Source organism: Dendrobium catenatum, unplaced genomic scaffold (assembly GCF_001605985.2).
Source record: "Dendrobium catenatum unplaced genomic scaffold, ASM160598v2 fragScaff_scaffold_1236, whole genome shotgun sequence".
Lineage (NCBI taxonomy): Eukaryota > Viridiplantae > Streptophyta > Magnoliopsida > Asparagales > Orchidaceae > Dendrobium > Dendrobium catenatum.
The window spans coordinates 528,161-554,389 of record NW_021319698.1 but is presented as its reverse complement, the minus strand read 5'-3'; the positions used below and the strand labels follow the sequence as shown (position 1 = coordinate 554,389).

General features: G+C 37.5%; 1 protein-coding gene across 1 annotated transcript; it reads right to left on the bottom strand.

The window, feature by feature from the left end:
- Positions 1 to 738: 738 nt before the first annotated feature.
- Positions 739 to 23,457, bottom strand: LOC110093737. The gene is made up of 9 exons (XM_020818720.2): positions 23,142 to 23,457; positions 22,990 to 23,049; positions 22,840 to 22,887; positions 18,173 to 18,305; positions 17,995 to 18,071; positions 1,471 to 1,566; positions 1,301 to 1,371; positions 1,060 to 1,150; positions 739 to 980 (listed from the first exon to the last, which is right to left on the bottom strand). The coding sequence occupies exons 1-9, from the start codon at positions 23,418 to 23,420 to the stop codon at positions 861 to 863; spliced, it is 975 nt and encodes a 324-aa protein (XP_020674379.1). The 5' UTR covers positions 23,421 to 23,457; the 3' UTR covers positions 739 to 860.
- Positions 23,458 to 26,229: the final 2,772 nt, after the last annotated feature.

Here is a 26,229-nt window from a genome sequence, read left to right as displayed (position 1 = left end):
ATCTTTTAAATATTTTTTTATTCATTTTAAAAAACTTATCAATATGGACACAACATATAAATTTAATTTTAAAATTCTATTAACATAAATGATTATGAATTGATATTAACATAAATGATCATTATTAATATTGATATAAATAATCATTACTATAATCATTGTTATTGATAAACTTATTAATTAATGTAAGTAAATAACTCCGATGTGATATAAGATTAGAGAGAGTTGGCTTAAATGGTTTGGTCACATAAAACATCAACTTTTAAATGACCCGGTTAGGAAAATAGAGGTATTATATCTAACTTATGTTAAGAAAGATAGATGTATGCCTAAAAAGATTTAGTTAGAAAATATTAGAAATAACCTTTCTTTATTAGATTTAAACAAAAAATTTGACTTTTAACGTAACACAATGAAGAAAAAAGATTCATGTAGCCAACCCCACGTAATATGACAAAAGCTTGATGTTATTATTATTGTAGTAGTAAAATATACATTTTTATTTGTAAAAACTTATTCATGTGCAGTTTGTACATGTGTAATTTTACTAGTTTTTATAAAATATGTTTTAAAAATAAGTGAAAACACTTCCTAATGTCTTCAAAATTTTGAAAACACTAATTTGTTCAATTAAAAAAAAAAAAGTTGACCAAACATATTTCCTAACATTCTGTAGCTTTTTTTTATGTAAATAATAATAATAAATAAATAAAGACATCTAAGCAAACATTCCCAAACTAAAGGGTGGAAGAGAAACTTAGATACATATGAAAGTAGTATACATACACGGTTTGTTATTTTATATGGAAAATTATGAGGAAAATTTGTTATCTAAACATGAGAAATTTTACACACCGAGTTCACGGCTCTTTCGACTTTTCAGAGCTTAGTTGGCGTCCAAGTAACAGCAGACCAACACAAGCAAATGCAGACAAAAGAGTAGAGGAATAAGCAATCAGAAGAAGGGATCCCCTAAGTGACTGCAATAAAGTCACAAGTGAAAATATATGAACCAATTTCAAAACTATACTAAAAATGTATATTAAAATTGCTAAGCACCTTTGCCAGCATGAGCGCATTATCATTCGCATACTGAAACGAGCTTTCTGTAACGTTTTGTATGCCTTGGCTTAGCTCCCACGAAAGAAATCTATATCCGAAGTTCATGGAAAGAGTTAAGAGCAGAACTTCACGGTCAGCAAACGTTACATTATTAAATGCTTTATTTAGAATTTATCAAAACCTGGTCATGTTTATGGGGGCAATATTTTAAATGATCTTATTTACATAAACATCGTACCCAAAAGCAAAGGCAATAGCAGCTCCTATGTTAGCTTTCTCACGAGTTAATGCGACCTGAAGCTCCCCAAACTAGGAGGAAAAACAGTCCAAATAAACTGCAGCTTCATCTACAACGCACCAAAAAAAAAAAAAAAAAAATCTAGTGAAGCATGTAGGGTACCTGATTACCTTAAAAATTTTTGTTTCTTTTTTTGGCGATTTCTCAGTTTGAATAACTGGACCTGTTGAAAGGAACTTTCCAATCTTGATCATTGCTCTAGAAATCTGCAACGCAAGAATTGTTTAAATTATAACTTATAAACCTCAACAGAAAAACAAAAACAGTAAATATCTTATATTACATAACAAATGCAAGGGTCAGAAAACGTCCTGCTGGACTGGGAGATCCTACAGATATTTCATATTACACAACGGAGAGCACAGCTAGAGTAGTGGCTAAGGCTTCGTTTGGGAGGGCTTTCTTTCTGCTTCTTAAAGCAGTTTTCTATTACAAAATTTTTTCATTTTATACTAGAAAGCTGCTTTGCGAAGCAGAAAAAAAGCAGTCCCAAATGAAACCTAAGTTGCTACCAATGTAACCTGGAGGTTATAGATTCAATTAATGGAAAAAGCCTTTTGCAATGTAGAGATAATGCTGCATAATTAGGGAAGTTTCATAGAGTAGTTCACACCCTTTTTAATGAGGGAAGATTGTCCAAAATGAATAAACTTGGTCATAATGACATTCTACATGAATCCCGCAACATAATTTCCACAGATGTGACTGTGGACTCTAAATAAACTTGATGTTTTACATAAAAACAATTATTATTAGGTTTCATTGGAGAATTGGACTGAGATGTAGTGATGTAATTAGACAGGGGCTGAAGGGTGTCTAATGAAGAGTGAAAACCTTGTTAATTGTGATACTCTTGATCTTCCCAGTTAGAATTATTAGAATTAATATGTTTAAAGATGTGATCATATTAATATTATCCTATGTGGTTAATATTTATGATAGGAATCCGGCTCTCTTCTCTTGCCTTTATACAAGTATGCTTGTACTGGAATCATGATTAACCAACTAAATATGTAGTAATTTATGTTTTCTGATATGATATCAAAGCCCAGTTCTCAGTTTTCATCCTTATCTAGAAGCTCCGGAGAGATAATGTCGTCTTCATCTCTATTTTTTGTGATGATACCGGCTCCCTTGATGATTCCAATGCCGGTGATGATCCTAATTTCAGTCTCTATCTATTGCAACCATCCCATCTTTTGTGCACCCCATATCGTCTCTCATGATGATCATCAACTTCGGTCTCAGCAACGCCTGGCCCACCATCAAAATCTCAATTTTTTATTTCCCCAGAAAATGCTTAGTTCTAGCATCGAGCGAATTCTCAATTTAGAAAGACTCTGAATCAGATCTCTGCATAAATATTTTGGTTTTTCTTACATTATACAAACTCTCGATGCTTCTTGTTGTTGCATCATGATTTTTTTTAGGGTGTTAGATTTATATGTTTAAAGATGCTGTAATGTCAATATCATCCCATGCGGTTAATAGTTATAGTATTTATCTATAATATTTATTCTCATAAAAAATTCTTATTACTAAGAATATCTTTTCTTTTTTTTTTATTTCTATTTTGCTCTCTTCTCCTGCTTTAATATAGCTGATACTAGAATCATGATTAAACAAGTAATGTAGCATTTTATGTTTTTTAACATTCCCTTTTTTTATATAATTCTTTGAATTTCATGATTTACTATTTAGAAGTGAGAAAATTGAAGAAAGTAGTTTGATAGAAGGAGGGAGGAGGGAGGAGGGAGGAGGGAGGGTATCCATTTATGTTATAATTGTGAGAGCAAAATAAAAAACTTTAATTTTGGTAGGACAGAGAAGACGCCTTCAGCATTGGGGCCTTTCCAACAACAGAAAGTGAGGGGGAATAAGAGTGTTTTCAAATTAAATTCATGAACATTGCCAAATAACATTCTTCCAATCTTTATTTATTGAAAAAATATTTAGAATTTAAATTCAAAATAAAACAAGATTTGGCCTAAAATTCTATAATCTATTAAAAAAATGTTATCTAAAGAGGATAACTCCTACAAATTTGAATAAAAGATTAACTCAGGAAATACTTGAGTTTGAAAGTAACCCTAATGGGAAATACTTGAGTTTGCAAGTAACCCTAATGGGAAATACTTGAGTTTGCAAGCAAACCTAAAAATAATCGATAAATAGTGAGAAAAAAAAAAACGAATAAACGATGGTGGAAGAACAATCAAACGATAGATAATCTTATAGAAAGCAAAGCGAAACAAGAATGAGCAAAGATACAATTGATCCTCAATTCGAGAGGAGGATCGTTCTCTCCCAATCTCTAGACAAGAAGCCTAGAACCCAAGTCGCAAAGAAACCCTAATTCCAATCAATCAAAACATAATCCCTCCCTAATCCTCTCATGCTCTTTAATACAAAAGCTTTCCTAATCTAATTTCTCTCCAAATAATTTCTCCCTAAACCCCCAGCCCCCCCCCCCCCCCCCCCCGCGGGGTTTAATTTGAATTCAATTGGACAAGTGGGCCCCTCACTATGGGCGGGCAGAGCTAAGGGAGGTGGACGGTTTCCGCCTCCGGTAATAAATTAAGGACGGTAACAATACCACCCTTCCAATGAATCACCTTGTCCTCAAGGTGAAAACTAGGAAACTGATATTTCACCCTCTCGAATGGTTTCCGCATGGCCTCGTAATCAGGTAGGTTCTTCCACTTCATCAACACCTCCTTAGTTCCATTTTCTTTCTAGTGAACCCCCATCAGCTCTAAGGGTTCCAGAACCACCTCTAAATCCTCAGTAAGTGTCACCAGTAACTCGGAGCTGGATGTATAATTGCCAATGGCCCTTCTCAGTTGAGATACGTGAAAAAACGGATGTATAGTCGCCGTTGGTGGTAATTTCAGCTGAGATGCTACTACTCCGACCTTCTCCAGCACTTCAAAAGGTCCAAAGTACCTTGGAGAAAACTTTTCATTCCTTATGTTGGAGACTATCTTCTGTCTATATGGTCAGAGCTTCAAGAACACCCTATCCCCCACTTCAAATTGGATGTCCTTCCTATGCCCATCAGCCTGTTTCTTCATTATTTGTTGGGCCCTTAACAAATGTCACTTCAACTTCTCTAGTACTTGATCCCTCTCCTCAAGGTACTCCTCTATTGAAGAAACTGAAGTACTGCTACTCCCAAAGTGCACCAAGTGGGGAGGATCTCATCCGTACAACACCTTGAAAGGGGTCATCTGAGAAGCAGAATAAAAAGATGTGTTGTACCAATATTCAGCCCATGATAGCCACTTGGCCCATAGCTTGGGTGTCTCCGACACAAAGCATCTCAGGTAAGTCTCTAAGCTCCTGTTGACTACTTCTGTTTGGCTATCCGTCTATGGGTGGTAAATTGTGCTCCTCTTCAGAACTGTCCCCTATAATCTAAACAACTCCCTCGAAAAGTGGCTGAGGAATAACTTATCTCTATCTGATACTATTGCCTCTGGTACCCCATGCAATATGACCACCTCTTTGATGAAAACTGAAGCCACTGTCACCATGGTGTAAGTGTGTCGGAGGGGGATGAAGTGAGCATATTTGCTCAATTTGTCCACCACCACTAAGATCACGTGAAACCTTCTAAATGGGGCAACCCATCTATGAAGTCCATGGATATCTCCTCCCATACTTGTCTTGGTAGAGCCAACGGCTGTAGTAGTCCTCTTGGTGACATAGCCATGTATTTATTCCTCTGACATACCTCACATCTGGCCATTACCTCCTCTACATCTTTATACATTCTCTTCCAATAAAGCTTCGAAGCTAGCCTCCTGTATGTCTTCTAAACTCCTGAATGGCTCTCAACAGAGCTTTCATGAAACTCCTGGAATAAGTTTGGGATGTGGTTCAAAGTTCGGGGCATCAAAAACCTCCTCTGATATAGCAGTCTGCACCCCCCCCCCATCCCTCCAATGAGTACCTTGGGTGGATACCCTCTTTCCTCAGTAAATCTGCCCTAATCTTTTCCAGATCCTCATCCCTAGCACTTTCCTCTCTAATGGCCTCCCAATCTAGCATCGAAGGAACAGATAGTGACAATTTCTGCAACTCCTCCATACATCTGGACAAGGCATCTGCCGCCTTGTTCTCCACTCCTGGCATGTACTAAATCTCAAAATCATACCCCAGCAAACTTGGAAAGTTGCCTCTGATGCTCCTTTGTCACCATCCATTGTTCCAGTAGGTATTTCAAGCTCCGTTGATCTATCCTAACAATGAAATGCCTTCCAAGTAAGTAGGGCCCCCACTTTTGGATGGCCAAAACGATGGTCATTAACTCTCTCTCATAGACTGACTTCAGAGTAGCTCTAACAGTCAACACCTGGCTGAAATAAGCAATGGGCTTATGACACTGCATAAGTATTGCACTCAATCCGTACCCAGACGCATCTATCTCCACTATGAAGATCTTAGTGAAATCTGGTAAAGCTAGGATCAGTACCTAGTCATAGCCTTCTTAAAGCTCTCAAATGCTCATGTGGCAGCCTCCACCCATAGGAAATAGTCCTTCTTCAACTGCTCCATGAGTGGTCATGCTATAGTGTTGTATCCCTTTACAAACCTTCTGTAGTTACCTGTCAGTCCTAAGAATCCCCTCAGCTCCTTTAGATTTTTAGGCACTGATCACTTTAGCATTATCTTAATTTTGGATTGATTTGCTATCACCCCTTCTTTTGATACAAGATGGCCCAAATACTCTACACTGGTTTGTGCGAAGAAGCACTTCTTCAAGTTGGCTCTCAATTGGTGCTCCTGCAGCATCTCTAACACCCATTTTTAAATGCTCCCAGTGCTCCTCTTCTATCCTGATGTAGACTAGGATGTCATCGAATAATACCAGTACAAATCGTCTGAGAAAAGATTTGAAAACCTTATTCATAAGTGCCTGTAAAGTGGCTGGAGCATTGGTGAGGCCAAAAGGCATCACCAGGAACTCATAGTGTCCCTCATGAGTTCTGATGGTAGTCTTGGGCACATCCTCCTTCTTCATTCGAATCTAATGGTATCCTGATTTCAAATCTATCTTGCTGAAGATCATTGTTTCACTCAATTCATCCAACAGCTCGTCAATAACTGGTATATGAAACTTATCAGGTATAGTTTCCTTATTGAGTGCCCTGTAGTCCACAAAGAATCGCCAGCAGCCATCTTTCTTCTTAACCAATAGAACCGGACTAAAGAAAGGACTGATGTTGGGTCTGATGATTCTTGCCTCCAGCATCTTTCTAATTAACTTTTCAATTTCATCTTTCTAAAACTGAGGGTAGCGATAAGACTGTACGCTAATGGGTGACACACCCTCCTTCAAAATGATTGTGTGCTCTTGCTCCTTTTATGGTGACCATCCCTGAGGTGGCTGAAGCACCTCTTGGAACTGCTGAATCAGTGGTTGTATGGAGAGGGGTATGTCCCCACCATCTTCCACTCTAGCTCCCTCCAAACTATGAAGCTCCACCAAATATCCTCTCTCTGCCAATTGTATATCCCTTACCATAGTTTTAAGAGAAACCATGTATTTGGATAGCCCTGCATCTCCCCTAATCACCATCTTCCTTCCATCTACCATCAACTCAACCATGAGTGCTCTCCAATTCACCTTGGTGTCTCCCAAAGTCTGGAGTCATTTCATCCCCAGGATGACATCTGTACTTCCTAACTCCAGTGGAAGAAAATCTTCCCTCACCTAAATCCCCTGGATAGTCAGTCGCACTCCTCTGCAGATCCTCTGGCCTTTCTCCACCTTCCCCGTACCCATCATCACCCCATAACAACCGATATCTACCAATCTCACTCTCAATTGGTCGACGATCTGAGTGAAAATGAAGTTATGAGTAGACCCACTATCAATCAGCACCACCACCTCCATGTCCTCTATCTCCCCCTTCACCTTCATGGTATGATTCGTAGTGAATCCTACCACCGAATTCAGGGAAACCTCGGCCAAATCCAAAAGCAGCTTCTCCTCCATCTCCTCCTCTGTCTCCTCCTCACTTCCCTCAGTTTCCTCGTTATCACAGACGGTGAGAACATGAAGAGTTCGGTCTTTGCACCAATGCCCTGCCATATACTTCTCATCGCACCTAAAGCACAACCTCTTAGCCCTCTTCTCTTGCATCTCTTTTTCTGTCAGCCGCTTGAAATTTTATCCACTCCCTCCTCCTACTGTCTTCTCCCTGGTGGCCTCCCGACTTCCTCCTGTCGCAGGACCTTTAGGTGCTAGACGGGTGGTCGTCATCCTGTAAGTGCCTCCTGTGCTGCTACTCCTAGCTCCCCTCTCAAGATTTCTCTAATTTTCAACTAGCTCGGCCAACTTCATGGCCTCCCCAAAGTCACAAGGCATCAGAACCTTCAGTGCTGCTCAGATCTCTGCCTTCAACCCCTTCATGAAATTCCCCTCCAATATTGTATCTGATAATCTCTCCACATTACTCGCTAGGTGCTCAAATCACTCTTGGTAGTCTACTATTGACCCCTTATGCGTCAAAGCAAAGAACTGTTCATAAAAATCTCCTCCTTGATCTGTTTGGAAGCATTCTATTATACAGTTCTTAAATTCCCTCCAATTTTTGATAGGTCTCCTTTGGGCTCTCCACTGATATCATGACAGAGCCTTCTCTTCCAAGCACAAGCTTGCATCTGTCAGCTTCAACTCCGTTAGCCCATTGACGGCGAAGTATATCTCCATCTTATAAATCCACCTATATTATTGACCTCTGTACAAAGAAACAGAAAGAGCAAAAAAAAAAAAAATCTTGCATACATACCTTGCACCCGGTGGATCCATGAACCTTGCCGAAATCCTGCTTAATTCTCGCTGAATTTGACGCCGCTCGCGTCAAAACAACCGCAAAACTTGTATTTCTCCTCGATCGAATGTCCGCATATGTCGTTAAATAGCGAGCGAATGAGGCCTTTGGACTTTACTCTTCCCACATCTCAGAAGATCCACAGCTCTCTATTTAAGCTCCCATCGACTCCGACCTCTCCATTTTTCGAAGCCTAGATCTGCAAATCACCGGACCAGGACTTCCACCTCCACCCGACTTTGCCCTCCCGACTCCTTCACAAAGAGAGAGAGAGAGAGAGAGAGAGAGAGAGAGAGAGTGGAAGAGAAAGAAAGAAAGAGTGCTTTCTTCTTACTAGTGCAACCCGACGGCATCAAACCGAGCTTCCTCCTCTCTTCTCCCTGTACCAAACTCCTCACCTACCGACCTCAGTCGACCGTCAAAGCCTCTGCCGAACCCACATCCGACGCCTCCCCTTGCCGACGCCCCCTCTGTCGCCTCTGCTAACCGACCCGAATCCCTCCTCCGACCTCCAAGCTTTGGCGGAGCCCACATCTCCCCCGACCCCTGCCTCTATCTGCCCTTGCCAAACTCAACTCTTGCCCGAGCACCCATACCCGACCTTAGGTATAGGTTAATTTGCTTTTTTTTTTAATTATTATTATTATTATTAGTTATGATAATAATAAATTATTATTATTAGTTATGATAAAAATAAATTATTATTATTATTTATGATAATAATAATAGTTTATGATTATCAGTTATAATAATAGTAAATTATTATTATTAGCTATCATAATAAATTATTATTATTATTATTATTATTATTAGTTATAATAATAATTATTAGTTATACTAATAGTAATTTATTATTATCAGTTATGATAATGATAAATTATTATTATTATTATTGATTATAATAATAACTTCGTATGCATCCTTTCTTGTCATCGTCGCCACCACCTCGCCGGAATGCTAAGGTATAAGTTCCTAAACCCTAAAACTCCAAACACCCGCTTTCTACGCTTGCAACGCGACAAAATGACCACCTATACACACTTTTCTTAGCGTGGTGGGTGGAAGTTCGTCGCGGTGCTCTCGACGAATCGGGTGATCACCTAAAGTCCCATCTTCAGAGTTCGTAGCGAACCGAAAAACCATCTATACACGCTTTTCTTAACGTGGTAGGATGGAGACCCGATGCGAAGCGTACGACGAAGTGGGAATACTCATAAGTACTCGCTTGCAAGGAAATAACTATTTTTCTTTTGCAACAGGTACCAAAGACCCATACACGTTTTTCTTAGCGTGGTGGGGGATGAAAAAAATAAGGCCGCGGTGTCCTTGTCCGAGGACACCTACCATACACACTTTTCTTAACGTGGTGAGAATACCCAATTTCCCGTAGTTTTTCCCTAAATGGGGGAGACACCGGGAGGCTGCCGATATTTCGAGTGAACGCAAGACTGTACTTGGACTTGAGCTTGAACATTGACATTAAATGAACTATAAAATATTTGAACTTAAGCAAAATGAAATTGAATATGGACTCAAACTTGATTGAACTCAAGGGACCACATGGGACATAGAACTTGAGCTTGCTACTTGAACTCAAATAGAGGACTTGTGGACATGCACTTGAACTTGAACTGGACTTGGAACTTGAGCTTATGCCAACAAAAAAACAATGGGTCTACTCAAATCAGAACTTGAACTTAAATGAACCAAGCTTGAATCAAACCTGAATCAAATAATGAGCTAATCAAGCACAATGAACATGAGCTCGAGCTTGATAAAAGGACAAAGAACTATAATCAAGTGAATTTGCACGAAATCTTGAAAATCAAATGAACTACAACTGTGGACAATTGGAACCAAATTGAGCTCGAACTTAACTCAAATGACGAGATATTGGACCTCATTGTTAATGATTATGCAGAGATGTTAAAAAATGTAGGGTCCTAAGTGACAAGTTTTGGATTTTCAAAATAAATAACAATGGACAAAGTCTTCAAACGAACATCAATGAACGAATGAAAGGCTTGTGGCACAATCTACTTGTAAGTGGATATTGACAAGAATTATGAAGGATACGAAGACATACATGCAAATGATGGCGTGAAGCTACCTCAAGTTCAACCAGTAGCGTAGACCATCCTTGAGGCCAAAGGATTTGCAAGTCCAAAACTAATAAGAAGTTTATGAAAGATGTAACTTAACTATGGAGCCATGACATGGAGCCTTCGGGCAATCATAATAACTCGTAGTGTTCAATGCACTCAAAAGCAACATAAAGCCTCTAATGTTTGTATTAGTTGGCTTGTAGATCTACGAAAAGAACTTGTGATGTAACTTGCTTGTAAACCACAACAAGAAGTTCGTCACAATCATAGTAACATATTTACAAGTGATGATTGTCGAGAGGCAGTGGACATTATAATATTCTGGAACCAACACTGATCAGCATACAAGTGACTAGAATAATCCCTTACAAACATGAGACCAAGATGCAATGAATGACACTTTGTGTCAATGAAGTTTCTCGCCGACATGCTCAGTACAACATGCAATGGCTACAAGGATACTTCTACAACTATTTAATGTTGAACAAATACTTCTGCCCAATCTACAAGCAACGATGTCAAATGTATCGAAAGAAACACAAGCAAATATACCAAATTTCAGTAAGTTATGGTGATTAGCATGCAATAATTGTATAAATGTGCTCACAGTCAATATGTTGGGAGAGATAGATGATAGATGCGAGCTCCTATGAGTCAACATAGGAAATTTCTCTCATATGCAAAATACTTATGAATTGTTCTAGCAAGGATATTGTGATGTCTCTACAGCTAACAACCATCTAATGAAAGACATATACACTCAAGTGGTATGAAGTTAGGGTTGTGATATCGCTACAACTGAGTAAGTACAACAAATCCTCCGTGGATACAAGCACACATGTTCTCTGTAAGCAAATATATAAGGTTATGACAAGTCCAAATTCCTACAAGCCGTCATAGGAAGCCTCTCGTGTATACAAAGTGCCATCTACAGGCAATGGGGAATGACGTGTAATAAATGCAGGCCTCTATAATCCAAGGCAGTAGATTAATTAATTCACTATAATCTACCTGCATCAATCATACAAGTAGTGCACGACAGTCTACCTATATAAAACTGCAAAGAACTCTATTCAGAAACTACTACGTCATGCCACCGAATCCGCAACATTCATACAATCCGACAGAAGACGTTTATGAATATTTCAAAGTACCCCCGCACGTGCACCGTAGTTTATACACAAGGGGTAACTGTAATCATAAACCCGCATATGCCCTGGCGAGCGTGCCTTGGGTATACACGTGACGTCTAGGGATGCTGCGCGGGCCAATAAAGTTGAATCCGATCCTCCTAAGCATATAGATAGAAGTCGACAAGGTTCAACAAATAATTATAAAGTACCCCAAACACCCACATGGGCCATGACGAGCGTGTTATGGGTACACACATGATGTCTAGGGATGCTGTGTGGGTTAATAAGTGAATTCAAGTTCGAGCCTGATCCATCTTTGCGGATCAGTAGGAGTCAATAGGGTTCGAATCATCAAACAAATATACGATTGTGGCGATCGATATATTTGTTTTAATACATTCATATTAGGCCTTCACGGCCTATAATCAAAAAAATTCACTAACAAAGGCATAAAGCCCATGAAACTCAATCCTCCTAAGTAGGTAAATAGGAGTCAACAGGGTTCGAATCATCGGACAAGTATACGGTTATGGCGACTATTATATTTGTTTTAATATATTCATATTCGGTCTACAAGGCCTACAACCAAAAAAATTCACAAACAAATGTACAAAGCCTATAACGAACCTAATCTTCTATTAACAACTCGATAGAGTCGACAAGGTTTAGTCTGTAAATGAAAATGCCCCCAAACACCCCGATGATGGCCGTGTTAAATAGAGATCTCAACTGGAGGGGTTAATTTCAAATATTTCAAATGCCACCCAAATGTCTATCAAAATCTAAAACTCCACAAAGTTCAAAATCCCAGAAAATTCAAAAAAAAAAAATATTTAAAATTGAAATCCAATCCATCAAGTACTTAAAGCAAAATCCATCCACCATCCGCTACAATTTGCCGAAGTGGATAAATCTGAATATAACTTTAGCTCATATAGAGCTAATGCCTAGTCGAAAATATCACTAGGATTCATTCTCAAATAATCTCCTGCTAGTAAGGACGTGATACGTGTCTTCTGACCAGCGGTTTTGCCGCCAAATGGCACTGTAGGATAAACGTTATGATCCGGGGCCCTCTGAACCGAGTGATTTTGCCGCTAAATGGCACCACAAAATATCGATTATGGTCAGAGCCAATACATTCTTTAATGACATCAAATTCTTGAGATATGAATCAATAGAATATGATCGATAAGGCACAAAGCCCTCTGTTAGCTAAGGTGGATTCAAATTTGTCCTCTTAACAAATATCCACCCCAAGTCTATAAGGTCCCCTTGGACGAAGCAACCCATGGCTGCCGACAAGGATCCTTCTGTCAGGTTGGGTCGACTAACTCCTCTGACTAAGTAGACCAGGGACCACAATGGCCCGGAACGACGGAACCATGGGATCTTGATCGGGTCCATCATTCATTCCCCCACCATCCACTTTAAGTGCAAGATGTTGAAATTTCTATTTTAAATATCAAATTCTTCAACCCTTTAAACTTCCAATTCTCGAGCCCAATGCTACTACTATATGCCAGACAATATGTATATTCTATGTATCTGATTGACGACTAGCCTTAATCGAAAGTTTTCTCTCATTATCGGGAGGGGTAATTAACCATAGGGGCTTGCGCTCATAGGAAACTAGAACTAATATCATAAAATCCTCACAAAATGAGGGTGAAATCTCTGGGTAGTGTCTTATCTACAAACTCATCTCCCTTCCAAAATTTACCTTATAACTTATTCATTAAAACTCCCCAGAAAAAAAAAAACAATAATGCGGTCAGTCTGGGGCTGAATTTTCGGAGCCCACACATACGCATCCTCGCTTTCAAATATGGGTATATTCAGCTTCCTAGCCTTCTTATTGCCACCATTCTCCCTTATTCTTCCATAGCTTCCTCTCTCCCAAGTGCTAGGCCCTCCCCACACCTATCGGTCTTCCATTACCCTGCCATAGCCTAAATCCCCTTCGAATTTCCCCTTCTTTCTTCGAAATCAACACCTTTGTGACGATGGTATCCCTCATGGCGTTCCCCATATCCACCTCCTCTTTCTTCCCTTTGGGCGGGCAGGCTCCAGATGGAGTCTTCTTCTTTATCCTTCCATGATTTCTACCTCATCTTCCTCCTTGCAGATTTTAGAATTCGTGCTTTTCCCTTCCACACCTTTTGCCACGAAAGCTGCCATTTGGTTGTGCATTTCCAACATTTTCTTCATCATATCCCGGAGATCGGCTATTTGTCCTTACATAAAGAAAATCATTTCCTCCACTGTTGTCTTGATTTGATTCATCTCCCCTTCAAGCCTTTCTTTCAAAGCATCCACCTTCTTGGCCTCCATCACTATCCGGAGTTTGTAGATTCACAAAATCAGAATTCGTGCTTTTCCCAACTTCCCTCTTTTTCGGATCAAAAACAGCTGCTAGAATTTGCTGAAAATAGCCCTCCACCGGTTCAAGACTTGCTCTGATACCAATTTGATAGGAAATACTTGAGTTCACAAGTAATCCTAATGGGAAATACTTGAGTTCGCAAGCAAACCTAACAATAATCGATAAAACAATGAGAAAAAACGAAAAAAAATATGGTGGAAGGACAATCAAATGATAGATAATCTTATAAAAAGCAAAGCTAAACAAGAACGAAGAAAAGATACAATTGATCCTCAATTCGAGAGGATGGTCATTCTCTCCCAATCTCTAGACAAGATGCCTATTGCCCAAGTCACCAAGAAACCTTAATTCCAATCAATCAAAACATATCCCTTCCTAATCCTCTCATGCTCTTTAATACAAAAGCTTTCCTAATCTAATTTCTCTCCCAAGCCCTAGCGAGAAAAAAAAGAAGAAAAGATGGTGAAAGGACAATCAAACGATAGATAATATTATAGAAAGCAAAGCGAAACAAGAACAAAGAAAATATACAATTGATACTCAATTCGAGAGGAGGATCGTTCTCTCCCAATCTCTAGACAAGAGCCCAAGTCACCAAAAAACCCTAATTCCAATCAATCAAAACATAATCCCTTCCTAATCCTCTCATGCTCTTTAATACAAAAGCTTTCCTAATCTAATTTCTCTCGCAAGCCCTAGCGCCCCCCAATCTCTAGACAAGAAGCTTAGAGCCCAAGTCACCAAGAAACTCTAATTCCAATCAATCAAAACATAATCCCTTTGTAATCCTCTCATGCTCTTTAATACAAATGCTCCTAATCTAATTTCTCTCCCAAGCCCTAGCGCCCCCCCTCAATTTGAATTCAATTGGACAAGTGGGGCCCACACTATGGGCGGGCAAAGCCAAGGGAGGCAGACGATTTCCGCCTCCTGCAATAAATCTGAGGATCATATGGGCCAGTTCAGGGTGAACCGGCCTAACATAAACCTAATAATCAGATAAAATAAATACAACTTTATGGATCTGGACAGCCCCCACCTAGGCTGGACATGAATCTAAATTTGTGCACATAGCAAAAATAATATATGGAAGTACATACTTCACAAGTGGCAGAACTTCTCGTGCACGGAAGATGATAATTCTTAGAAGTATTCATATCACATGGCAAAATTAGTTTCAATTTCCACCTCAAATTTAACAAAGGCCTTCCATGTTAATTTTACATTCCTCGGAGTGCAGCTTAATGTGTGTACACAAATTTCCTCACACCATTAACTCACCCAAAATGCCGCATCATCAGCTTCTCTCCGCAGTTCCACCTTCCAGACTTTTAATATATTGGCCTAGCAGTAAAAGTGGGAATACTACGCCAGATGGTTACAAGATAAATATTTGAGTTCGAACTATGAATTAGCAGTCAATTCAACTTCAAAGATTTCTCACTTCACACAAGTTACCTACCATAATCAGAATAATTTTCATAGCTAGAAGGACAAAAAATACCAGCTAAATCTCTATTTTCTCTTTCCTTTCTCATCTCTACTCTTCTCCGCTCCTCTCACTCGACAATACAAGGGAATGGGGAGTGGGAAAATGTTGGTTAGGGTCTAAATGAATGCTTCAGATATTTTATTAAAAGAATAATTTCTTTGGTCTAGCGCCATAGCACCCAAGTCCTCAATGTCATAGAGCTCGCTCAAATGCTTTAGAAAGTTTATATTTTATTTTCTATTCAATGTTACCACATATTTATAATCATTAAACAATAACTACAATAATAAAATAATTCAATAAATTCCTTCATGGGGTCTGCAATGTCATCTTTGAATTTAAAATTATCTCCAATAATACATCAATCACATAACTCCTACTTAATTTAAGTCTTGATTCAAGGGAGAGATTGATATTTAATTTGAAATATGAAATTGCTTTCAATAATTTGTATATCTCTTCTTTAATTTAAGGCTTGCTTCAAAATAGAGATTGTTGCAATAATTTGTGTCTAATAAATTTAAGCTTTGATTCAATAGAGAGATTTTGTTTATATGAAATTTGAAATTTTAAATTACATCATTTGTGAATACTCTGGATTCAAGCCATAACTTCCTCCATTTGAATTTTCAAACTATTTTATGCTTAATGGACGCCACCAATTAAGGAGGAGAAAAAGGAATCCCGCTTGGCTGAAATTATCAAATTTGAGAATGTCATTTCAAAAAAGAGTAGGTACCACCTTTTGTGAAGGAGGGAGAAAACATTGAATTTATCAGCCAAGTCATGCTTAAAATTTTCACTTTTTTTCTTCTTAGATATGATGTCTTGAAACTTGCATTCTTGCATACATTCTCTCCACTTCTTCAAGAATACTTCTCTGGGAGAGTTAAATTTTTTAAGGTGTATTGATATGGTGCTTAGGCCATGCCTCGATGATGATCAAAAGAAATTTATGACAATTAAAAGAAAAAAAATCTTGAAAAGCAAAACGCAACTAAAAAAATCTTAAATAAGATGGATGCCTCTTCTTGATCACAACGAATAAAATATTTTGACCATATAACCTTTCAAATAGGGTTAGACTAGGTCAAAAAACCAATGAGTTAAACAACATGCTACCATACTTCTACCCTCTTGAAAATGAGATTAAAAAATAATAAATTTTAGCGGAAAGAAAAAAGAATCTAATAAGGGGAAGTGAGGTGGATGCTTCTTTTAAAAATGAGATCCTATGCTCACCCACTTGATAAAATCTCTATTGTGTGCATAAGATAATGGTTTTGGGAAGGATAATAATGCGTGAGACAAATTTAATTAAAATTTTAAAGGGCTTTAAATGAAACGTTAGCTAGAAATAATAAAAAATAGCATATAAAAATAAAATTAAATATAATAGGATTTATTTAAACCCTAAAACAAAGGAAATAAATAGTGCGCACGAAGAGGGGTGTTAAGCCCTATATTGCATCAATAGCACATATAAAACATGTTATTTCTAAAAAAAAAAACATACTATTTCCACTATCATTGCCTTGTTATATTAATAGTTTGAGAGCTGCATCATGTAAGCTATTAGCTAAGTGTGCATTTTTTGTATTATTAATCTAAATGATTTTATAGTTATAAAAATACAAGCTCATGTCAAGGTGACAATTAAAGGGTTTTAAATTGGCTTTAGATTATCTCCTAAGAGCAAGCAACTTACATAGCCATAAAGTTAGACATTTTGCATTTATAATTCTAAAAAATAAAATTAGAATAAAAATTATAAGGCAATAACTCAATGTAATATTTCAACTTTAATCGTGAGCCTTCCTTCATGTCTTCTTAACTCTGTATAGTCATTGGACCATACCCCTAATTTTAACAATTTCACCATATTGATCATTTAATTCTATCAATCTTATAATCACTTAATCGAAATATTAGGACATCCAATTATATGTTTGCTATCAAAATAAGCTCATTTCCATCATGAGCTCATGGGATCAACAATCCTATATACTCCTAATCGTCCTAATAAGTGAACTAATAGGCTTACAATGGTCAATACTATCATAATTATGAAATTTCAATAACTATGATTTACTCTCATAAAAAGCCATTTAAATACAAAATACGCAATACATGTGACATCAGACTCAGGAGAATAATTGCTAAGAGATTTGATTAATAAACTATGTGATGTAATGCTATATGAAGATATCAATCTTTTGTTACCTGAGGTCTTTAAATAATACTCATTTAAGTACATTTATGTCCTAGGCCAGCGACATTTAGATGCCAATTGAAATTGAGCGACATCTTCTAAAGCCTCATGGTATACTATGTATATAGCATAAATTAAACAATTATAATCTAGAAAACATGGACATCTTTAAATATCATGATAATAAAACAAATATAAATTATTTGAAGAAAGAAAAGGTCTAATAACATCAATATCTTAATCATGCTAACATCCTTAACAACACTTGAATCTAAATAACATCAAGCGAAATTGCTACTTAATTTGAAGAAAAACAAAAAAAATGAAAGGTACTTTCAATATCTCATGCCTTCCCAAGATCCAACCTCTTGACAAATTATAAGCCATGTGAATAAAAGACAAAAAATCTCAGCAGATCAGAATAACATTTTCAGAAGTAGAAAAATGTTAAGTCCAAGCCATACCCTTTGAAGCTCTCCTTGTTCATACTGTCCCATAGCCTCAAATCTTCTACCTACGGATAGCAATCGCTTCCCAATCGCTGCAAAGAAACAAAATATTACATTAAGTAAAAAAAAAAAAAAAGCAAAGACAATAGAAGTAGAGTGTACAAACACTAGCAATAGCTTTCATGATCCTTGCCTGGTTTGACATCACTAGTTAAATAGCCATGCAAAGACGGAAGTTTGCTTGCTATGCTGTTTGATGTCATTGTGTCGGCCTGCTCCCACGCTCGAGACAAATTTAAAAACAAGTCCCCAACCTCTTTACCGCACTACAAAATTATAACGATCAGGAGTTTCAGTTTTCTAAAAGCAGCCTCATGAAATAATATATACAGAAAAGGGAAATTTTTCGGACTAAGCATGATTAGAGCCTTAATTACGGGATTAAGCATTGTTTTTTTAATATTTAAAAGTAGGCATAATCGCCCGTTCAATCGGCGATTTATAATTAACTTAAGTCGCCCGTTAGACGGGCGACATTGCCCTTTTTAAAATGAAAGGCCGAAGCCCTTCTCCCCGATGCCTTTTCGTTTGCCCTCGCCGATCTTGCCGCAAGCTGACCGTTCACCACCGGATTTCGCCATTTTGGGTAACTTTTTATGCATTTTTTTGTTTTAAGTTTATATTTATTTATTCCTTTCATTAATAGAAGGTAGATTAAGGAAAAAAAAATGCACAGTGTAAAAGTGTAGAATGAGGTGATTTTAGATGATGAGCTATGATTTTGAAACTTTCACTTAAGAAGTAGTTTAGGAAGTAATAGATTCATATACTTGTTGCTAGTGCAATTCAGATCTACCCGATTTGGCCAAATTTGTTGGTTACTTTTGTGTTTGTGATCATGCTTGTAATTGTTAATTAATTAAAAAAATTATCCTTATATTATACATACCTTTAAGAAAAAAAAAACTTTAAGGAATAATTAATAATAAATATTTCTTTCAATAGATATCATTTTTTTTAATGATTAATATTATTTTTTAAAAATATATATATAACATTTTATGATTGTTGTAAGCTTCTATTGGAACATCTTATGAAATGTTGCGAAGATCACGTTTAGGGTTTAAAATAAATATATTCTTTCAAATTTAAATGTAGGTTTTTAAAATGAGTGCAAGACCACCATCTTTTATGTTGTTATATGACGGAGAGTTATCATTAGATGCGAATTTTTCCCCAACATATATTGCTGGTAAGTGTCGGCCCCTACAAGTTCCATTCAACTCGAATTTGAAGCAATTGAAGGATCGAGTTCTCAGGGCTCTAAAGTTCGATCCCTTAAAGTTCGCAGTGACCATTGTGGGTCGTTTTCCAGTGAGCAACCAATTCATGGCCTCGAAGCTTAAGGATGATGAAAGTTGTGAATTTGCATTATCCTTAACTGCGTCTGAAGTTTTGATACTATATGTGGAGGTTGAGGAAATTCATAATGATATTAATTTGGAGGAAGACCTATCGACTCAAATTCGTGATTCAGTCGTACAAGATCATGCACATGAGATGCATGATGCCACGGAGATGGCCTTGCCAATCCCAATTACACATGTTGGGTATGTTAGTTTTAAATGATATTTTTATTTTTGTAAAGTAAAATCGTATTCATCGTTATCTAATATTATATAAGTATAAATACAGATCCACAGAAACTCCGTACCCATAGAATTTGGCCGGTCCTTCAACACAATCCCAGGGTACCTCTATTTTTGAAGCCAATGATATTAGATTATCAACTCCTACTATCAATGATGAAGGGTATGAGACAATGAGCAGTGGTTCAAGTGATGATGAGGATGAAGAGTTTAATGATATCCTCCATGATTCTAATGCAACTAATATAGGTGTTCAGCCAAATACCAATGATATTATTCGTGACTACTATACAAGGACTGCAAATACAGAAGAGGGCATGACATCTAATAATGAATATGCTGAGATTCCTAAGACTACACGTCAATGGAATGCGGAGGTTGCACCTGATAGTAGTAATGTTTTTAGCATCAGAAATGATAAATTTATCATTCCGAATGAATTGGTAGAAAATATGTGTTTCCGCAGAAAATTAGAACTGCAACTTGTCTTGCACGGTTGGTCAATCATGAATGATGTTCAATTTGTCGTTGTGGCGTCGAACAAATAAAAATTTACAGTTGCTTGCGTACAACACGATACTGTGCCGATAAAGTGCCCTTGGCATTTGCATGCAAGCTTAAGCAAGCAATTGGGTGGGATATGGAAAATAGCTACCATAAAGGGTCCACATACGTGTACGAACCCTATTTTTCAAGCAGGTCACAGGAAATGTAATTCACAGTTCATTATCTTCTTTATTATTCCAACTATAAGAAAACATATGGATATAAAACCTAGAGAAATTATTGGAAGAGTTGAGGCAAAGTTTAATATTAAAGTTTCATATATGAAAGCATGGGATGCGCGTCGGAAGGCTATTAAAACAGTCTTTGGCAGTTGGGAAGAGTCTTACCGATCACTGAATTTGTTCATGGAAGGTATTGTTCAAGCCATGCCTGGAACTGTGTACAAAATCCAATCTTCAAGTTCGTATAGATTTCAAAGGTTATTTTGGGCTTTCGGTCCATCTATTAGTGGTTGGAGGTTTTGCCGGCCTGTCCTTAGCTTGGATGGAACTTTTCTTTTGGGTAAGTATAGGGGAACATTACTCATTGACATTTTATTTAATTTCCCTTCACTCAGCGTAATTTCTTCCTGGAGACAGAGAGGGCAGTGTTACCTATGGTTGGTTCACATGACTACAGCAATGCCGATAGTGTTATTAAGAGAATTGCTAAGATGACAGTGGATTTGCGTAGAGAGCTTAATATCCCTGATTACCTATACTCTGAGCATGGATATGCAGGGTATCCATACGAGGCCTTCAGTCCAGTAATAGGTGAGCCTCAATCTACTGATGCAAGACCATCATCGTATCAAGATTTGGGACCTTCTCAGCCTTTCTTTACTCAGCCGACTCAGCAGACTACACCAGGCTGGTACCTACATGAGCATGTTCCAGACAGTACGTTAGCAGGCACAGTTGAGGCAGAGCAGGAGGGCGTCTTTGGAGTCGAGCAGCATGTGTTACGTGACAAGCCTGTACGTCCACCTCAACATTACACACCAGGCAGTGATGCTTTACCCCATAGAGGACGTAGGAGACGTTAGTTTATGATATGTTTTGATTATGTATTATGTAGACTTCTGCTGATGTTGCATTTGGTGATTAATGAATATGACTTTGCTTATCTTTCTTTCAGCTAACATACTATATACTTGACTAATAAAATTAAATCAAATTAAATTTATTTGAAAATTGATGAGATTAACTAGTAAGGCGAATTACTCATTCAACAGATAACCACTATTTGATTTAATTTAACAATACAACCACAGATAAATAGTTTCATAAGATAAGACAATTGGTTTGAAACTTTGAATTCACAATACGAACTAGAACATCTACTTCAACATAGATTTCCTAATTTCTAAGTAACATATGTAAGTGTGATTGGAGCTGTGTTTGTGTTGGACAACATTTCATTTCAAGCTCAAACTCATATTGCAGGTCTTGCTAGTCATCAACATTGAAGAATTGTCTGAGCTGACCATCAGGTAATGCCTCCATCTGATTTTTATAAAAATCTACAATATACTTATCATATCTCGAACACAAACTAGAATATAGAATGACATGCTCAATGTCAAGTTCACTGCAGTCAATATCTGGAGGGGAATGACCGCCATCTCTATGGCGTTTCATCTCATGGTACCGCATCTATAAAAGATGAGGGCTGACAAAATGACAATTCTCTTCTTGGAACCTAATTTGAAGAGATTTCTAACCGGCAGCATTTAAGAAATCTCGTCCTAAAGAGTTTTACTTTAATTAACTCTGAATGCATGTCCCAGAGGCAATCATCCTCATCTTTTGACCATTCATGAACGCAACACCGAAAGATCTCATTCGCCTTTGCTTGTTGCTCCAACGGACTATCATCGGCTCGTGCTATGCAATCATACATTCTTCAACTTGCATCATCAAATCTTTCTTTGTTGGGCACGCCATTCAGCTTCTCCATAATAGGCCAAAACATTTTGAATAGGTCAACTTTCTCTACATCTATATTTCATTCATCTTCTTTGCACTCTTTAAATAGGACAGAGTTATGAGATTCAACCATCACATGCAGTCCTACAAAACAATTAAATTTGACAAGTCATCTGATGGGATAGAGTACTGCTAGTGAAATGACTTGTCATTGCACAAAAAATATGGCATTATAAGGATCCTATGCTCTTAATGAAATTTTTTTAACAAAAAAATCCTTATATAGGACATTATTTACCAAAAAATTATAGAATTCTTCATAAATAAAATCTTAGATATAAGTTAATGATATATATATATATATATATATTGTACATCCAATGCAACATTTAATATGAGATATAAAATATTTTTTAAAAAAATAATTACCTAAGCCGCCCATTAAATGGGCGACTTACAAGTAGCCCAGACTACGGGCGATTTTTATAGCGACATACATCATAACGGCTACTTGCCTCAGCTTTGCCAAATCAGCCTAAGTCGCCGAATCAAATGGCGATTATGCCTACTTTTAAATTTTTTTTAATTATGCTTATCTTCTTAATTAACTTCCTAATGATGCTTAGACTGAAAATTTGCCCTACAGAAAATCAGAGCAAACAATAGACTCAAGTTTTAACCCTAACCATAGAACCACGGCAATATGCAAAAGCAAATGTGAGCATAGACTAACCAACCTCATCCAAGACGGGGCCATTAGCGAGATCAAACGCCGCATCATTTAGCTTCAGCGAGAATGGCAAAAGAAAGGGAAGCAAAAGAGCCCATCAGAAATTGGAAATTGCGAATTCTAACATACAGGGGGCTCTGAAGGCGAATGACCTTACATCGAGCCGGAGATCACCAGGTAGCTTCGAGAGGAAATCTAGAGGAAGATAGAGGCAATCCTGACAGAATAAAACCGTTACCCCACTCCCGAGCAAGAGTGTCGAACCTCAAACAACAATAGAATAGGTAGTGGATTAGATAATGATCTTACAGAGAGTTCTTGGAGAAGAGGAAGTATGGGTTCCTCTTCATCGCGAGAACTTGATGTATTCGACTCGACAAGGGCGAAGGTGGTGGCGAGTAACCGAGCGCCGGCGACCGCGTGGCGGCCAGAGGATATGAAAAGGAAGGAAGAGGGGGCGCGCCGAGGACTTGGGGTAATGGTGGGGATGGCAGGGGAACAAGAAGTAGGAAGAGAGGGGGAGAGGATGAGCGAGGCCATTGGAGACGTTACGGCGAAGCTGTGGACGGACAGGGAAGAAAGGCGCATTGCAGTTTCGGATAAACATGGGCCCAATAAGCTATTGTAATTTAGTTGGGCTGTTACTTATGGAAAAATTCATTCAGAAATAGTTGTGAGAATGGATCTTTTAAGATCTCATCAGTTTGAATAATATAATTAAGAAAATTTTACATACATATTACTATATTATTATTTTATATATCTAATACTTCAACTATTAATATTATATTTATACCACCCAAATTCTTAATTTGCATCATTTCTATCATTCCGTCTCTCACATACGATGTTTCTCCCCTTTTTTTGGCAAGCATCTGCAGATGTTGTGAGACGGGAGGAAGGTGAGTTCTACAACTCACATATGGACTGCAAATCAGAGCTCGCGTGACAGGAGGAAGGTGAGTTATGTTGCATGCTCTTAGTTGCGTGAACCAAAAGAATTTTTTTGCTTGAGTTGAGCTTAGATCTTGGTCTTTAAGCTATGGCTGGTAACTATATTCGTTGGCTTTGGATGTTGGTTCTTGTTTTCTTTGTTAAGAGTATACATGAGGTTAATCACTATGAGTTTTCTTTACATGTTTCTCCCTAATCGCTTTCAGTTGGAAATGGTTTTTTAAATTTATTTAAACGCGATTAGAGCAGTTCTTGAGTGTCGTTGTGTGCTTTGAGTTACATGAATGCTCATTCTCTTAGTTTCATATATTTTACGTTCTTATTATCCATAGGAGTTATAGGGTATTTTACCTTAGTATTATTTTGTAATTTTACTTAAAAGGTGAGTTATGTTGCATTGCTAAAACCTAATGTTGTGTTGTTTTAACAGTTTTTCTATAGTTTTTAATGAATTCTTCAAATTCATCCATTGTAAAAGTCAGGCGGCAATATTCTCAAGTTTATTGTCATTATTATCTCAAATGTGTCTTGTATACTTGCCACCAAGGACCTAATAGTGGAAAGCAATTTTATAGGTGCATTAATAATTGAATTTACTTTAAATGAGTTGATGACCAAGAAGAGCCATCTTATATCACACATTACGAATTTAAGGTCTTCGATGCAAGGACTTCTAAGAAGCTTGACTTGATTCTCCTGATGATTATATCCCTACTTACTTTAGATTAAGAAAAAAAAATCAATTATCATCTAAATGATTATATATAGCATTAAAATCTTATTCAATTATAAGCTTCACTTATTATATAGTTTATCTTAGTTTAATAACAACTCCAACAAAAAAAAGTTTAAAATCACCAATATCAAGTCTGATTGTAAAAGGTTGAGCATATTTTTAAAATTGAAATTGTACTCCCACAAAAAAAACTATCCTGGCTCAACCATTTAGTCAAGGTAAATATATTATAATTATTTTTTTTTTTTTTTTCACATTGAACTCAATTATTTCAATATCAAACATCAACATATGAATGCAAGATAGCCCTTCATTTTATAAGAAGAAGATGAAGATGAAGAGGTGGATATTTCTTTACCTATTACTAGAGTTGTAAAGAGGTAGGAAAAAAGCTCATTTATTAAATAATAGTGATTATGCAATTCCTCTTACGACCTTATAACTTTTATTTATATTTATTTTAGACTTCTCTGCTTTGATTGGGTTATTACAACAACCACACTTGCAAGATGAGGAGGTATTATGGCATCAAAAATTTTTAATTTTATAATCATTATTATTACTACAAAAGGTCATAAGAAAATGGTTTGTAAGTTGTATTTTGCTTAAGCAGCTTCATTCATTTACTCTAAGCTTATTTTTAAAGTTGGTATATAATTGCTAGAAGCTTGAATTTATTTTGAACCAAAAGTAACCCATAACATTCTCGCTTCAATTGCCTTGTTCTTTTTTCAAGTTTGCATTTATGTTCATTAGTACTAAGGATAAAAAGTGACTAAAGTCAAGCACATGGTGAATCTATCAATACTAGAGAGTTTTTTTAGCTTTACTAGGAGGTTTTTTTTTTTAAATTGAAATGTAAAATCCCAGATACTATTTCTAATAGGGGTGTCAATTTCGGGTCATGGGTCGGGTTCGGATCGGACTCGGAACTGACCCGGGTTCAAACGGGTCGACCCTAACCTGACCCGACTTGACCTGGGAACTGTTGCACGGGTCGCGACAACGAGGGGTCGAGCGGGTCGCGCCTATTGGCGCGGGGTCGCGACAGTGAGGTCGCCGGTCGCGCGGGATCGAGAGTCGCGACAGCGGGGAGCGCGTTGGGGTCGCCAGTCGCGCGCGGTCGCGGCGTCGAGCCTACTAGCGCGAGTTGGCGACAGCGGGGTCGCGACCAGCTCGGTCGCGGGTTGGCGGGTTGACCTGGCAACCCGTTGGGTCAACCCGAACCCGACCCGTTTTTCAGACGGGTCGATTTCTGGAACCCGAACCCGACCCATTTTGAAACCGGATCGGGTCCAACCCGGATTTTTCGGGTCGGGTACGGGTCGGGTTTTCGTGTCATGTCAAATATTGACACCCCTAAATTTCTAAATACTACTTTGTAATGATGTACTGAAATATATATTTTGCATTGCCTTTTGTTTTTAAATTTGATATTGAATCACTTTATTAAAGAAGGCTATTGTGCATTAGCATATTGAGTAGTGATGTGATTACTTGTGTGAACGTATGTATTTATCTAATCATATTCTTCATATATTAGTAGCGATAAACATTATTGGGAGAAAATCCAAGTCTAATGCAGATGTTTTTATTATATAAGAATAAGTTTAAACTTTTGTTATGTTTGTAGTGATAGAAAGCCATTAAATTTAAATTCATGGAATTAAACGCCTACAGTAAGGTGCTAGGTTGAGCAACACTTAG

What these genes read in the sequence shown, in the direction of transcription:
- LOC110093737 (XM_020818720.2), bottom strand. Translation starts at nt 23,420, where the DNA reads ATGCGCCTTTCTTCCCTGTCCGTCCACAGCTTCGCCGTAACGTCTCCA. An exon ending in CTCTTCTCCAAGAACTCTCT is followed by an intron (nt 23,050 to 23,141) that starts GTAAGATCATTA and finishes TTATTCTGTCAG; the next exon opens with GATTGCCTCTATCTTCCTCT. An exon ending in CTGGTGATCTCCGGCTCGAT is followed by an intron (nt 22,888 to 22,989) that starts GTAAGGTCATTC and finishes TTCTCGCTGAAG; the next exon opens with CTAAATGATGCGGCGTTTGA.